Source organism: Melampsora larici-populina (genome assembly GCF_000204055.1).
Source record: "Melampsora larici-populina 98AG31 unplaced genomic scaffold MELLAscaffold_39, whole genome shotgun sequence".
NCBI classification, from domain to species: Eukaryota; Fungi; Basidiomycota; class Pucciniomycetes; order Pucciniales; family Melampsoraceae; genus Melampsora; species Melampsora laricis-populina.
In genome coordinates, this window is record NW_006768803.1 from 647158 (window position 1) to 663782 (window position 16625).

The 16625-nt window shown below is 39.3% G+C and overlaps 4 protein-coding genes across 4 annotated transcripts; 2 read left to right on the forward strand and 2 right to left on the reverse strand.

Annotated features, from left to right (window-relative positions):
* Positions 1-8010: 8010 nt before the first annotated feature.
* Positions 8011-8283, reverse strand: MELLADRAFT_124254 (uncharacterized protein; the record flags this gene model as incomplete). The annotated part of the gene is made up of 1 exon (XM_007413890.1): positions 8011-8283. One exon carries the CDS (start codon positions 8281-8283, stop codon positions 8011-8013), a length of 273 nt encoding a protein of 90 aa, XP_007413952.1.
* A 2564-nt stretch (positions 8284-10847) lies between these two features.
* MELLADRAFT_117485 (uncharacterized protein) lies at positions 10848-12814 on the forward strand (the record flags this gene model as incomplete). The annotated part of the gene is made up of 3 exons (XM_007413841.1): positions 10848-11052; positions 11129-12291; positions 12378-12814. 3 exons carry the CDS (start codon positions 10851-10853, stop codon positions 12450-12452), a joined length of 1440 nt encoding a protein of 479 aa, XP_007413903.1.
* A 490-nt stretch (positions 12815-13304) lies between these two features.
* On the forward strand, positions 13305-14337 carry MELLADRAFT_66090 (uncharacterized protein; the record flags this gene model as incomplete). Its single annotated transcript, XM_007413842.1, has 6 exons — positions 13305-13425; positions 13488-13596; positions 13638-13671; positions 13756-13776; positions 14127-14187; positions 14237-14337. The coding sequence occupies 6 exons, from the start codon at positions 13305-13307 to the stop codon at positions 14335-14337; spliced, it is 447 nt and encodes a 148-aa protein (XP_007413904.1).
* A 237-nt stretch (positions 14338-14574) lies between these two features.
* MELLADRAFT_53332 (uncharacterized protein) lies at positions 14575-15486 on the reverse strand (the record flags this gene model as incomplete). The annotated part of the gene is made up of 4 exons (XM_007413889.1): positions 14575-14733; positions 14817-15229; positions 15251-15361; positions 15459-15486. 4 exons carry the CDS (start codon positions 15484-15486, stop codon positions 14575-14577), a joined length of 711 nt encoding a protein of 236 aa, XP_007413951.1.
* Positions 15487-16625: the final 1139 nt, after the last annotated feature.

A 16625-nucleotide genomic window follows, 5' to 3' on the forward strand; every position in this document is an offset into this window, starting at 1 on the left:
TACATCTACTATAACCCAATGGAAGACCAGGACAAATGCACCCTGCTAACAGACAAATCATATTCTCTCTACTCACACCCTTGCTGAACTCGAAGATTGAGTAGGTTGTGCTGCTGATTGTATTCCTAGATATGATGGTCCAAGTTTGTTGAATGAGAAATGTGATGCAAGTTGTGTGTTGGCTCCAAAGGGCTTTGTTATCCGGATCAAAGACAACTTAGAGTATCAGGTAAATCAGACTATGGCAAGTAGTCCGAATGATTTTTCTAATTTTCTGTCTTTGATGTGATACTGAGAGGTCAATATTTGAATTGAGATTTAATGGCGCCAGTCAAACAATCTTCCCACCTAATGCAATTAATCTTATTTTAGAAATTACTTCAAGTACAAAATGGTTTCAACCAATCTCTTTATTATGATTTTATCTTTCTTGAATCAGATTATCCACTACCACAACAAAAGACAGGCATCCTGCTACAATTATTTTCAATAAGCTTGATTTGTTTGCTGCTTTTGAAATTAGGACGTTCTTTTTAAACACTTTGAAACCATTCATAACTTCAATTTTGCCTAATCTTCAAATCACTCAAGCTTCAGCTTTTCAAAACATAAATCTCTTTCTGGTTTTCTTCAACATTTTGCTGCTTTGTACAGCTCATGAAGTTCAAAAAGGTAATTTAGATACAATTAGATGGTACCTTGAGACTGGTCCTAGGAGGTATGTATGTGCATTCGAAAATATTATGGCTGAAGGTTGAATTGAGCTGGGTGCTATTGGAGTTACCTTACCTGGTTCTCAATGGACAACTTTACCTTTACCTGGTTCTATTATTTATCAAGCTTTTATTGCAGGTCCTGATATCATTGTAGCTTATATGGTAGATCCACAAGATTTTGGTAGTCTTCTTGTTTTTCTCTCTATCAAAGCTTCTCAAATCCATTTGAACTAATCAAACAACCAATTAAATTACAGATAGAAATAAAATCACATGAAGCTCTCTTTAGATCATTTTCTTTGGTAGATTGTGGATCTGAACCTGCAATTTGAAAATATTAATAGGTGTTCCTTTGTTTATGAGTTCTCTTTGAATATTCAGACTTACAAATTTAGTTTTGAATGAAATATGAGTTGACAAACACCTTGAAAGTGATACATGAGGCCAGGAAAAAAAATAACAAAGACCTCCAAGGAATTGCTGATGTGAAGAATACTGTGGTTCAACCAAAGGCCTGATGGAAGTGTATGGAGATATTATGAAGAGTCATTTGGTAGACTTATCATTAAGATTGAATTTATGTTCTTCCCATGACAAAAAGCTTTGTAAATTTTGTCTTTCTTTGTGCCAATCATGATGAATGTAGTCCACACAGTGGGTGCTCTTAGTGATTCTTATTCTGCCAACCTACTATATTCTTTCTTGGAACATGTTTGTTCTATACCATAAGGGTGATTGATTGTCAGATGGCCTTATGATGCATAGCAAGTGGTCAGAATAGTTACAGAAAATTTGAATTGTTGCAAAATCATACTGGGCCTCATTTCATATAGGCTTGAGGATGAGTGTAAGTCAAATTATTGGGGGGAATGGTGTCCAACAAGTGTGGTCATTTGATGATAACAGGGGTCTTGAAGTGTATATGCCAAGTAATCAGTGTGGCACCTGCTGTTGAATCGCTGTACTGGTTTAAGGATTGACAGGTCAACTGAGTGCAGTGTTATATGTTGTGGCATTGAGAGCGTCCACAATTTAGGGTACACAAATATTGTTCTGGCAATTTCCAGAACTCCAGAACCATTTGGGAAGGGTTCTGGTGTTCTGGAAACAACATAAATACATAAACTTTCTGCTGCAGCCGATAATGCCCCATATACACCACCTAACACACATGGATCAAGTGATCAACAACAATACCCCAACCTCGAGCCAACCCAAGAAGATCAAGTTATCACGCCATTGACTTGACAAATTCACCTATCTGCGCTTCAGGCCTCTTGACTTTCAATTTGAACTTTGGATCACCAAACTTCTATACAGAACCCATTCTAGATATTGAGGAATTTTTATCAGCTTGAGATGGGTCATTCACTGTGAATCAATCACTACATGGAGACAAAGCTTTCACTGTAATCCAATTGATACATAGAGATTGTTTTAGTCTGATGATTTTCAATCTCATCCATTTTCTTCCGGTTTTCAAACACAACAATCAATCAATATAGGGATCCATTTCATTATCATATTGAGAATATTTCTCAAGTCTTGATTTGTACTCTTTGTTAAGTTCTCCCTTTGTACTTGTTGTTGAGTTTGAAAGCCTTCTCAAAAGCGATTGATATGTGGCTATGCAAATGCAATTTCTGATATGCATTGGGCAGGAGTCTCTTTGAAAGATGCATGTTTTATTTTCTTTTTCATCTCAATAAGAATGAACAAAACCTCATTCAGATCAAAATGAATATCACTTACAAAAGATTTGAGTTAGAAATCTATGTAGAAGGAAACTAGAAAAAAACTCAAAAGTTTGAAAACAAGTGGAACAGATTTGTCCTACACAAAGTTGATTCTGGAACTTTTCCACAAATTTTCCAGAACTGCCCCAGAACACAGTCAAATCTGTGTTCTGGACCCCTGGACTTGTGAAAAACAGTACATGTTTAAGTGCCCTTTTGCCCAGGGTGCAGAAGCATTCTGGCTTTCTGAAAAATGTTCTGGAAATTTTGTGAAAAAGTTCCAGAATCAACTTTGTGTAGTATGATTGAGATGCAAGAATGGAAGTGCTGAGATGGGAGAGAGACGAGATTTGGTGTCCAAGGGCAGGAGGGGAGTGCCAGCGGAGTAGGTGGTGGCTTGGTTCATGTAGTCCGGCTTCTGGAATTCTGGAGTGTGGGGCATTCAAAGTTGCAGAACACCAGAACACCAGAACATCAGAACATCAGAACACCAGAAAACACCAAAAAAAACTTCTGGTGTTCTGGGAAAAGTGTTCTGGAAATTTCCAGAACAATATTTGTGTACCACAGTTGTTGTGCTAAGTAGTGGGATTAGGTGAAAATTTAACCTCAAGATTTCAAGAATTGCACAACGGTGAATCAACAAGAAATCTTTATTTAAGTTTGCAACAAGAAATCTGTAAGCTGGGACAAAGTTATCCCAGCCTGCCTCTTGCTATAGCCAACTCTGTGACCACAAAAACACAAAAACACACCCATCCACACATCATCCACATCCTTCTACATATTAACCAACAACTGCACACTACAATGATTGATCCACTTCCAACACTCTACCATACCTCATTTTCACCTTCAAGTACATTGAACCTGATACAACTTCACAATGTACCCCAATTCCAACTTGAAGTTTTACTAACACCCTGTCAACAACTCCCACTTTATCCTCAACTTCACCTTGCTTGACAATTATGTACCTCATTGAATCACCACATCAATCTCCTCAGTACTCCTATTTCTACAATCCCATTGAGCTAATGTTACCTCTTATTTCTTGATTATGCTGCTTTTTGCATCAATCAATTGGTTGCATACTATTTTATACAATGATGGAGTTGTTCAAAAAATTTATACATGCTTATGATGATAAAACGAATATGGATTGATTGAGTGATGGACATCTGAGCAAAAGATTAGAAGAGGGTGAAATGATCAAAAGTGAAAGATTGGGGATGAAACCAAAGCAATTGTATATATGTTGAATTAAATGGCAATGCTGTTAAGCATGTGCATGTGAGCAATGAAAAAACACCAATGTGTGTTGCCTGAATTAGAGGTCTGCTTATCTGTCAACTATGAGATGCTCTGCGGAGCAGAGCATCCAATACAAATGACAAGTTACAATAAAAAACATATAAAATAAAAACATTACATATACATCTCTCTCACTCAAGTCTCAAGAGTGTAAAAGTAACACCTTCAAAAATTGAAACTACTATGTTTAAAATAGGTAGTAATTTCTTACCCGTCTTTTCTTAATCAACCAAGGGTCCAGGAGTAGCAAGAAACCCTGAAAACCCTGGACCAGGCAAAACATAAGACCAGCCATTACCCAGCCAACGGATACTAAAGCTTTAGAATTAACAATCCCTGACTAGGCAAGAAACAAAACGTGGCATAGCCGAAAGCCTAATTATTAGAAACTAGAAACAGATAAATAGAAGCGTTCGTTAGTAAGGAAAGAGGATCATCCGTTACCACATCTTTGAAAAATACCATTTACCTTTTAAAAATCATCTACCCTTTTTTCTTAAAAACCTACACCTGTTTAAAAGATTAAAACTCCGCTTCATCTACTCATTTTCTTTTAGAAACTTCAGAAAACTATTTGTTGATCAAAAACTTTGTTCTCTCTGTTTCGAAAGATTACTTTTCTCTATTTTCTCGTTATCTTTTCCCAGAGGACTTCAAAGATCGTTTAGTTCCGCCTATTCGACTGAAGCTCTTCGACGTCTTTTTTTTTTTTTGATCAAACCTTGATTCAAACCAACGCTAAAGCGTGGCCTAAAGAATAAACACCGAAGAATCTCTTCGTGCTCACTTTAGAAGGCGATCAAGTAAGTGTACTTGAATCAGCTAAACTGGCAGCAGTATTCATTCTGCACCAAAGACATTTATAAACTAACAACTTATAAAATTACTTACTTACAGAGAACTGAAAACTAACTTCCTAGTATCTAACTTCGATTCGAGTCAAACTAGGCAGATACATTCTGTAAGTATCATTCAACTTACCTTTTCCGGATAAAGATTTAACACCCTTTTGGAACTCAAGTTGACATTATCTCCCAGCTAGAGCTGACAACTGTAGTCCCAGTCTTTGACTCAGAGTCTAGATTTCTTTAACTCCAAATTAAAGACAACAACTGTGGGATTTGCTGACAAATTAATTGACCCCGGCTAACAATTGTTAACTTTACTAGCTCCAATTTTGACACAAATGGCTGTGGGTACTCCAATAAAATGAGAGATGATAGCTATAATCTTGCAATATTGATAATTTTTTTGTAAAAAAAGTCAATACTAAATGTGTCAAGTTCCATAAACTCAAATACGTCACCAAATAGGTATCTGTCAATGAGATAAAGTGATACTTGATGTAAACTGATATTGAAACCATTAGGTGGTTAGGGGTTAGGGGTTATTGGTTAGGTTTAGGGGGTTAGGCTTAGCCTTAGGTCAAGGAGTTTTTCACCCCAAGGGTATGTGACATCACCTCTGCTCCAAATCACCAGTGTATCTCCCAACCCTGGATCTTACCACAATTAAACCTCTCAAGTAGCATGGCTTCTGAAATCTGCACTGTACAATTCTGTTTCCTATGCATGCTGCCAGCAGCAGCACTCTAAAAGCACTCCCTGCTATTTCTATAACTGTCTTTAGCTGCCTTGACTATGTGATATGCTTGGGCTAGCTTTGTATTACTCAAAATGTATCAAAATCTACATTGGCATTAGGTCATGAAATATGTCCTTCTGCAATTACATCCAAACAACTTCTAAAAAAGCTATTCTACTTGAGTGATCTTTGAACAAGCACAGGCCCCACCATCCTATGTGGATTGAGTTCAGTGGAGCCCATCTGATGACTGCGGCGCCCGCCGCCCAATCTGGCTAGTGATCCATGAAAAAAGGGTTTTAAATTGACTTGAAATGAGAAGAATTCAGTTATTTGTACTCAATTCACTCATTGATAATGAATCATCAACTTGAATAAATCATCAATTGGTTGTACCAAAGATTTTTGCATAAGGGATAGTCATACATACACACACAGTGAGAAAATTTCTCACCATAATACAAAAGTTGCACATATGTAGTGTGGGTGTTATGGCTCAGGTGTGCAGTATTGGATCCTTTTATGACAAACTGTACTATTAATCAAGTTCCTCTTCCAACTTGATTAATCAAGTTCCTCTTCCAACTTGGGAAAGTTGAATGATTAGGCTCCTGTTAAACCTATGGGGTTTTTTTATATTGCATTTGGACGGTTCAAGAAGAGAACCGCAAGCCACGTGGCCGTTGAGTTGCAATCAGTCTTTTTAGGGTTGCTCAATCCTTAAAAATCTTGTTTCCAAAGTGACAAATGCTCTAAAAATATGTTTTACAGCTCTGTAAATTCAGGCACACCATCCCAACCATTTTTTTGGCTTGGTTGTCTGTTTTTTTAATGAAAGAGGAAGACCTTGAGAAAAGAAATTTTGAGGAAAAAAGTCTCTTCTTGGCCAAAAATTGTTAGAATTCAGGAAGAAAAAATACAAAGAATGGAAGGTTTTTTTGGCTCAATTGTCCCTGTCTTTTGAAAATTCAGGGACAGTGTTTAAAAATTCTAAGGCCAATTATGAGATTGCAAAACCATGATCCACCTCTAAAGGTGGTTCACAAGCTTAAAATTTTACTCAAAATTTATGGAGCCCAAACAAGATGTAAAATATAAAATTAAAGAGCTGTAAAAGCCCTTCTTGAACCACCCTATTGTTTTGAGTTCTTTTGTAGCCGCTATGCTATCAAACACTTGTAATATGTCCAGCATTGGTAAAACCCCTCTGGCTGTATCAGGGGAAAGGATTGCTGTTGGCTGTTTCACTGAGGTTACGTGTTTGATAATGTATAATGAAAAAGGGCAGTGAAGTAAGGAGAAGATAGATACTACTATACTAGGGGTTGTTGCATATTTGGCAGAAGTGGTTGGGTGATGGCTCTTGCCCAGGTCCATTGGTTTCCAGATCTCCATGTGGAGTTGCATCAGTTGGTGATAATCTTGAAGCATTTGGTGTTTGAAAGGATGTGTTTGTTCATTTTGGCAGAGTGTTCTAAATTGTGTTCTAGCTTGTTGTGGTGTTGTTTGTGGTTCTGGCAGATGAAAAGATAATAGTCAACTGTTTTGATGCCCTCTTGGCAGTCACATACATGGTCATTTGGCTGTTTGATGTGGTTTAAATATGCATTGTGTGGTGTGTGGCCTGATTGTAGTGGTGGATCTTCATTGATTCATTTCTGACTGGATTCCTGTAGGCTCAGTCTGGTCTAGGTGAAGAAATGTGAGTAAAGTCTCACAACTATCTTTCTTCAAGTTTCTTAAGATTGATTTCAAAAGTAACTCTTGTACGGTACCAAACCTAATTCAGTCCCACTCTTCATATCCTACAAAGGCAATCTCTGAATGCACAAATTCATCAAATGAAAGCTACGAGTCGGCCACTTTCAAACTTATCATCAAAATCCAGTTGAAGATACTAATCATGTATCTTTTTTATTTATCTCTTCCTCATTTCTTCTTTTTTCAACATGACAAAATCAGAGTATCATGTTCACCAACGTAACCACAATTGATTTGGTAAACTCAACCATGAATGACCGATGTGTTCACTCCACTTCAATCTGAAACATACTGATTTAAACTTGAGTTTTTTTCTTTTGCAGAAATTCTTCATCCAAGAATCACCTCTTTGAATTCATAAAAAAGAGTGATCATGTTCATCATCATAACCACATGGAAGGGCAACAATAATGGCTATTGTATTCATTGATTACTTTTTTCAACATATCTTTTCTGTTGAACCTTACATCTCTGTCAATTTCAATTTTTGAAAGTAGTTATTGATTTCATTGGATCAAGAGCTGGTTTCATGGAAATCACCTAGAGGATCATGTCTCAGTAAACTAGAAGAAGTAAAGTGATTGATCTGTACAATGATTCAAGTTCTATGAAGGGGGCTCGAATTTGCAAAACTTATGAAACACAACTGTTCCTAAATCAGCATGCTGCATAAAACTTGTCAGCTTTTTGAAATGACTTTGAAAAGGCCATGTACGTTCTGGAAGGCACGTGCTTGATATGACGTTGTTTATTGAAAATTCCAAATTGCATGCCTCTGATGCTAAAAGACGCAGATTTTATGTAGGATCGAAAACCCGTGAAGCAGATGGGGATGATTTCAACATCCAAAGAGTCAATCTAAAGCAGGATAGTAAACTTTGTAATAGATTCTATGTACCCTAATCTGTACACATACCTGTAGCATCACAGCTACCGCATCCGACAGCTTTACATGTAGCGTGCTTTCCAGGGGAGCAGGCTTGGTAGGCGCACAACGCACGCTCATTGCGCGAGCTGTCAGTATCCTCTTCAAGCTCAGTACGCGATCTACTAAACCTCGTGAACCCTTGGATATCTTCTGCATCCTCTACAAATTTACACATCATTGGTACGATTGAAATACTTAAGATCAAGCTAAGTAGAACCATTTTTCTTAATTGGATACCAATCATGGTTGATGATGTAATATTGAACTAAAGTGAATAAGGTAATTCAAATTCATCAGCCATCAATGATCAATGATCAATGACCAAAATTATGTCAAATATTAAACAAGACCGACCAAAAAACTTGATATCTTACTCGGAAGATAATGATGGTTGGGCACGAAAAGAAGCTGATCCTAAACCTTCATAAAGTCATTGCCCATTGCCTGGCTTTAGTTTTTGATCAAGGGCAGGCTTCAGGAAAAAATGAGATGATTACTCACGTACTGCTTTCGGGAGTGGGTGTGCGGAGAGGTCAGTATGGTCTATGGTTGATCGAGCCAAGTATCTTTAAAATCAAAATATGGGATATCAGCATTTGTTGTTAATTGAGATGTGCTTTTACGCCTGAGGTCTGATTATGTCATCAGGAGATCAAAATAAGGCCAAGATGGACTCACAATCCCTTCAAGCGAGCTTAAGTGAATGACAAAAATGAATGTCGATAGTCTTTACGATATTTGATTAGCTTTGAAGCTGTTTTAATTTGGGAAGGAAAATTATCAAGTTGGGGACTGATGTTGTGTGGTTTACGACACGAGCGGGAGAGAATTTATTGCAAAATTTGCCATCCTTTCTTTTGAATTCTTCCAAATAATTTCTTTATCAAACTTGTCGGCTAGGAAACTGGAGAGTTTCAAACGAAAAGTTTCATAACTAACTCCCTCCCTCCTCGCGAGGAGCGAGCGAGCGACCTGATTGTGTTTGGAAAAGTTTACCATACTAGAGGTCTCGCGCGCAAAATTGAATCGCAGTCTGAGTCTGAAGGGGTTTCTTTATGAGAATCAATAACCCGATCACTCACCAACAAACTTCAGGCTGAAACTTCGTGGTGATATTCCAAAACCACAGCTCACAATTATGAAAGGGAAGAGAGACTATAGCTGAGGCAAGACATCGATGTTGAGCTTAAGCGATCAATTAAATCCAGTCCTCTCCTAATTAAACACGTCTTTCGAAACGTCTTCATCAACCTGGTCGTTCAGAAACCTGAATGTCTTGCCATACGGTCTCGCGCTCAAAAAATAGATTGCAATCTGAGTCTGAAGGAGAGGTGTTTGTGGGCTCTAGCAGTTGTGCTACTATCATTTACTTTCGCATGTTCTGTTCATCCAAATCCGTTACTATCAACAAGAAGTCAAACCCGTTTTTTTGCATTATTAGTCGAGTTTAATCTTTTGTTTCACCACCGTCCCTCCCAATCTCACTTATAACGTATCATTTTTGGTGTTAGAGACCGCCATCGGGCAGAGGCTTTCTTCTCTTCGCTGCAAACCGCTCAGAGCGTGCGACGCGTAAAGGGACTTGTTGGAGTTTATTTAAGGAAACCCCTCGGGTTTGCGCGGTATCCATCTTAGTGATGTTGGTCAGGAAATTATAGTCAACCTATTCACCTCAAACTAATTCTGCGAACGGCCCCGGAAGCCTTGAAACATGATAACAAAGTTTTAGCACTTTTCCCTCTTTTATTCCCGAATGTCTGAAAGAACGAATGTTTTGGCCGGGGATTCACAAGTGCTTTGTTCTTCCATTTCCGTTTCAAACCCCGATCACTATTGTGGCTATTTTCACGTTGACAAATATACCTCATGAGGCTCATTCTTTGTTGCTATGATTATTTCTTTTCTTCACCAAACTGTAATATACACTCTTTTTCAGAAAGCTTGGCCCCAATTCCTTGAAGAGTCTCGAGGTGTACAAACATTTTTCAAATGTAAATTATATTCTCTTAACTTTCACTCAATGATTTTTAACGACAAATCTTCGAATGAGGGTATTCCGATGACATTCTTCATTGGACGGTATCTTATTGCCTCTGCACTTATTCCTCAATCCATGACATGCCATAGTGTAGGAGAAATCTTGTACGGATGAGTCAAACTTGGCAAAGTATATAACCTACTGAGACCCATATATTGCAATGATTTCAATTGTTATCCAATTCAAAACACAAATGTAAGCCCGAGCGAAGCCACCAAAGGCAAAAGTATTGTGATCATAGCTTGCCCCACTCGCCATCATGATATGATTCTCACTCTTTATAAAGCAGAGACAGCATATACGCCATGTACGGGGTCAACATGAGCCGCTCAGAGATGGACGTCCGGTGAAAGCACGCAAAGTCCATTGTGTTCGAGAAACTTTGGGTTCAGGATGACACATCTGGATCCGTGTTTTCCTTCGAGCCCTCATGCATCTAAGGGCACCCGATGACCTTTTTTGAAAATCTCAAATTTCACACCTTTAGTTATACATAAGATACTCAAACACCGTGCAGAATCCAAACTACGTGAGGCAAGTGGGAAGCATTCAAGAGGACATCGTAATCAAGGAGATCAGGATAGATATGTATATAAGTATTTGCTGAAGAAACTTGGATAGTGTTGCTTTTCTTTAACCGAAGTTGCTCAAAGTGGATTGGGTTAACCCTTAAGCTTCAAGCTAAGTGCATTTATGTAAGTACATAAGCTCAGCTTTGGTTTTGATTTTTTGATTTTCGGTTTCGAAGAGTTGGATGTTCTTAAATCAACAAAATGGAACAAGACTTATTCAAACTGATAGGAAACAACTCAGCAAGTTTAACATTAGAGACTTTGAAACATATTCAAAACAAATCAAAACCTTCACCATCAACATCAGCATCAACCGCTAAGTGGAATTTGATCGATATCGCGAACCCAGCACGTAAAGTCCAATTGAAAGTTAAACATTGGGTGAGGAGTGATAAACCTTCAGGTTAGTCAAGTTCAACAAACTCCTTTGATGAAGCTATATTCTGATGTTTCTGATTTTGTGTTTTTTGGAATGACAGTATCGCCATTTTCGAAATTCAATACAAGTTCTAATCTTTATACATACTCAACTGAAGAGTATTATCATTATCTGAGAGACGATGATTGGACAAAAGAAGAAACGGATTATCTATTCTCACTTTTGAAAGATTATGATTTAAGATTTCCAGTGATAAGTGATCGATATGATTTTTTAGGTAGTTCAAGATCAATCGACGATTTAAAATCAAGATATTATTCGATTTGTCAAAAGTTAATCTTAAATCGACCATCGAATTCTTCAGGCGAGCCATTAGATGAGATGAGTAAAAAACAATTAATTCAAAGTTATCATTTTGATAAAAATAGAGAAATTGAAAGAAAGAAACAAGTGAAAAGGCTAATGAATAGATCATTAAATCAAATTCAAGAAGAAAACTTTTTATATATCGAAACCAGAAGATTTGAACAATCAGTTGAAAAAAGAAATCAAGAAAGGCATGAACTAATGGAACTGATTGGAGGTTTGCCTTTTGAGATTTATAATCAATTGAAACAATGGCCGGAGGTAGATACCAATAATCAAGATGAATCTAATGCAAATGAAACTAACAAGTCTAATACTTTACAAGAGAACAATTCAACTAAGCATAAAACTAATAAATCTAATAAAACTCAAGACCAATCATTTGAAGACCTAAGTGTAGACCCAGTTGAACAATTGAATCCAACAGACGCAACACATATATCAAGAGACACATCAAACGATGCCAAGAATTGCATTTACCGATTTAATCATGCATTACCCTACCATCACCCTTCAGTAACTTTAAGATCATCCAGAATCCATCAACCGAAATCAGCAGCATATGCCACAAGAATCAATTCGATCTTGACTGAATTAGAAATTCCTATCAATATTTCTACTCCTAAACCGTTGATTATGGCTACAAGAGAAAATGTAGAAAGTTATACTTCTTTGCTGGGATCGGCTAATAAGTTGAGTGAACTTAAAAGACATGTGGATAAAGTGGAATCAGATTTAAGGAACTTGAGAAGACGAAAAGAATCATTGTTGGGACCTAACCAAAAAACTTTGGAAAGTCAAGAACTGGACTCTAAGCCGGTTTTAATTGATGATCAAACTCAAACTCAAACTGAAACCTTCGTTAATCTACCTGATCCAACACAATCACAGCCAACAGTAAGTCAGACTTTCATTTTGAAGTCAACTCGCGAAATCATTTATCATTATCCTCACATTCAAACCTTGATCATTTGTTCAAATAGAAAAAGCGATCAGTTTCAATTTCTTCTGATTCGTTAACAGGAGATGGACCAAGGAAAAAAGCACGTCAAGAATGATCCGATTTGCCTCCGATACGTTTGATATCGAATCATTACGTTTTCATTATTCTAAGGTTTGTGTTTTTGTTTCTCTCATGTACACTTTCATCGTGATTTTTCAAAAATTCGAAGATTCATTGATCACTTCAGCTGTTCCATTGTATCCTCCTATTATGATTAATTAGAGTCGACTTTGTAATATACTTATTGAGTTCTTTCGCGTTATCTTGGGTTGTCTTGTTCAGCTTGTATCAATAAAATCAAACGGTCTTTTCGTTTACTTTTTCCCTTGGATAGTCTTTGGTACAGAGACCTTTGTATGTACAAGAGTTGACGCTGTATAGCAAGTTTTGAAATTTTCACGAGTCGTGGTCGGCACCATGCGGTACAGGAAAGGTGGTCTGGGAGAAAGGCATGGTTGGATTTGCTTTGGGCAACCAAAAGTCTCTGCTTCTGCGTCGGGCGAGTCCTTTGAGTTCATATTTGGAACATAGGCTCTGTTGACTTGCAGTGGATTCATGCCGGGTTCAGGGATGAGGTGTAAGTGTCACATGAGGGGCAGAAAAGCAAGGCTTTGAAATTGGGACAGATTCACGCGACGTATCAAAAGGTGAAAGATTGTGCAGATTTTGTAGGAACTTACGCAAATGATCCAAGGTGCAAAGAATGAATGAATGGCTTGGAAACAGTCATTAGAAAACCGAGACAAGAAGAAAGAAAAGCAATCTAAAATGATCATAAGAGATATGGAGGGTATATCCTATGAAATGATGATGCAGCAGTTGCATAAACCTGAGTTAAAGAAAGAATAAGGCGAAGGGACAAAAATGAAGGAAAGTGTTTGAACCCGAGTCCATTGGAATGTTACAAATGGTCTATCGAGAGCCTGAAACAAAGACCTACGATAGAACCGGAGATTCGGTGTCGCAAGCCACCAAGGACGCCGAAGAGGACATTGTCAATGACAATAACACCGAAAAGACCACTGATGGTAGTGCTAAGAATAACCAAAAGATCAATGGACACGAGTTGGAAAATTTGGTAGTCGGTGAGTCAATTCCACAACCGTGCAGAAGGCCGAAAATGTCAACGCTAAGGGTGTGCGCAATACCAACGACGACTCGGATGACGGCACGAATGATTTCGAAATCGGCTACAGGAAGTAAGTGAATGTGAGCAACTGGTGAACTGATTAAGTTCAAGACCGATGGTAAACCTGACAAGAACCTTGACTGAGGTAAGATTGGTACCTTCCAACTAAGATTGAGTTAATGTCTTGAATTGCAATGAAGAAGCTTTGCATTACGCTTGTGAACTGTAGGTACGAAGGCAACTTATCAGGGTATGTTGGAAATATTTACCAAGTACGCACGCGAAGGAATAGACCACTCAACAATACTCCTCTAACTTGTTGGTCGGGCGCACTTGACTTGACTCCTCCATTCTCAATTCTCAATCGTCAAAATAGTCACATGTAGCATATCTGAAGACCAGACCACTTCTCGGTAGAAATAATTATCTATGGAAGGTACCCAGTTCCTACGCTTAACTGAGCGGACTTTCGAAGGGGCTTTGAGGGAGTGGAAGTAAACCTGCTGTGCGACGACCTGGAAGGTACAAGTCTCATGCAGAGCACGCAAACACCACCTGGGATTTGAAGTACTGAGGGTAAGAGGCTGGATGCCGCTACAGCAAGGTGAAGCGGCTCTGGGTTTGGAAAAGACGACTCTCAAATTCGGCACTGATAGCAAAGGTAGATAGTTGATAGCATGTATGAATCGTTACTTATTAACATAGAACAGTGTCATATTGGAGCAAGAACAAATCAAAAGAGGATGGAAATCAAGAAAACACGAAGCCCGAATCCGATGAATCGCGTTTGAAGATCACGAAGAAAGAATAACATTAAGAGGTCTCAAGGAAAAAAAGAGCGCCTGGTTCACGACTCTCTAGAATCGTTGATTAAGATTGAGTAGCACGGTGGGAGGAGCACTGATAAAACTGGGAATTTGTATACTAATGGACTGGAATAAACCGACATTCAAATTGATAGTATTGAACCAAGAGTTAAGATTGATACCGAAGCTTGCAGCGAGGCCGAAGATCACTCGGATGATATTGCGCAGAAGTTGGAATTCATCTACGAGAGAAATGGTGAGTGGAGGCTAATGACACATGCGTTGAATAATAATCTATTCGGCTTACATGTAAATTGGCGCCAAAGACTGCCATACTGGAATTGGATGATTTGTAAGGCGTATTGGATGTCGCGTAGCAGGTTGGTGGCCAGTGCTTGGAACTGCAAATGAAGGAACGTGGGTGAGCATCAAACATGAATTGACCGGAGTTGAATGACAATGGAGCTGATAATAAATTACAAACCTGTCCAGCGTATCGGTAATCACAAATACCGCAGCCTCCTTGGAACAAGGAGACGGTTTGGTACATTTGGTTGATCCACAAACTGAATTGTGACCTGACCAAGTTAATTGAAAAACCTGGAGTCTGCCATTGCGAAACAACATTTAAGAAGCTCTGTTGGGAGTATTGAAAGGTATGATAGAAGGTTCCGAAGTCTGAGAAGCCCGTCGGAACGACGTTGTTGGGAAGAAAGATAGGTCGGGCGGGCACGTTGGGGCCATTGATAATAGTTCCATCGGGACGTCGAGATGTACCAGAACCAACCGCAATACCTGGAATAGTTCCATCGGGACGTCGAGATGCACCAGAACCAACCGCAACACGGGGAATAGTTCCATCGGGACGTCCAGATGGATCAGAACCAACCGCAACACCTGGTCGATTCCTGGTTGAACCCGGAATCATCGGCCCGAGACCACCGTCAATGCTGGTGGGACTGTTGTTGAGCAAATCCTTTACGGTGGTGGTATGCACGTTAGGGTTCTCTTGACCCCAACCGCTGGTATCTGAAGGAAGCAATAGTGTGATTAGAGACGTGAAGTTTGGGACTAGATAGCGGAGGGCTACTGTGATATATTGACAAAGGATGGAGTTGGCATTTACCTATATGTTGTCCTGGAGTAGCAATCATCGTACGAGCATCCAAACTTTGGAAAAAGTCAAGCTGACTATCAGCACATGCAAGGCGATGGAACGATGGGAAACGATCGCTTACTGTGCCAAGCTCGGGGCAGCACGTCCGGTAGCTGGAGTGAAAAAACGTGACGAAAAGAAACATGAGCACGGAAGACTTTAAGAACTGTGATCACAAAAGTAAATATTCACCGGCAAACGTAGCCAAAAGAAAAGCGACAGAGATATGCATGATAAAGACTGGTTCGATTGAGTTGAGGTAAAATAAAAAAGAATCAACGAGTCAAAGTATTATTGGTTAATTTATCAAGTACGAGAAAACGTAAACGAGGAGCGGGATGAGTGTGACCCATTCCAACTGCTCAGTTGCTTTATACACGCGTTCCTCCAACTTTTGCTTTCGCAAGGACAGCTCGAGAAACTTTCCACGGGAGATCTATTCGTTTGTGGCGGTGAAGGGCGGTGAACATTGGCAATTATGGAACGCCGGCCTCGACCTGCTCCTGAGTCTTGACAGCTCGTGTTGGCATCCATGTCGGAGCTTGTCGCAGAGTTTCTTTATTCAGCGTCACGATAGGTCACGATTCAAACTGAAATCCTGATGGCCATGAGAACATGAAAACACCAGGCTGCACTGCAATATGACAAACACGTAAGGTGTATTTTGGGTACGTAAGTATGTAAGTGACACATCCCTCGCTTCAAATCCCAAAAAGCAAAACCGAGCAGAGGAATTCAATCATGGCCGATGAATTGAGGAAGAAATCGAAGTGATCGCTTCCTTGGCACTGTCAAATATACAACGTAATTTGGGAAACCAGAGTGCAGCAAATTTTAAACTCAACTAAGTCCCTCGCTGACTCTCGCACGCTTCGAGCGCAGCGAGGTCAGCGAGGGATAAGGCCTGGACCCGGCCCGGCCCGCGCTCAAAATGGAGCGCCGAGCCGGGCTCCTTTAGAAAAGCTGCCGGCCCGGCCCGGCCCGGGCAAAAAAAAATTTTCTTCGCTGTGTGGCTCAGCAGCAAGGGAATCATCAGTTCCATCTTGTTCAACAGCTTACGATGGCTCCAAAACGCCCACGTGCCTCTAACGGTAGCGCTATCACCATACCAGACTCCCCTCCACAATCCAAAAGCAA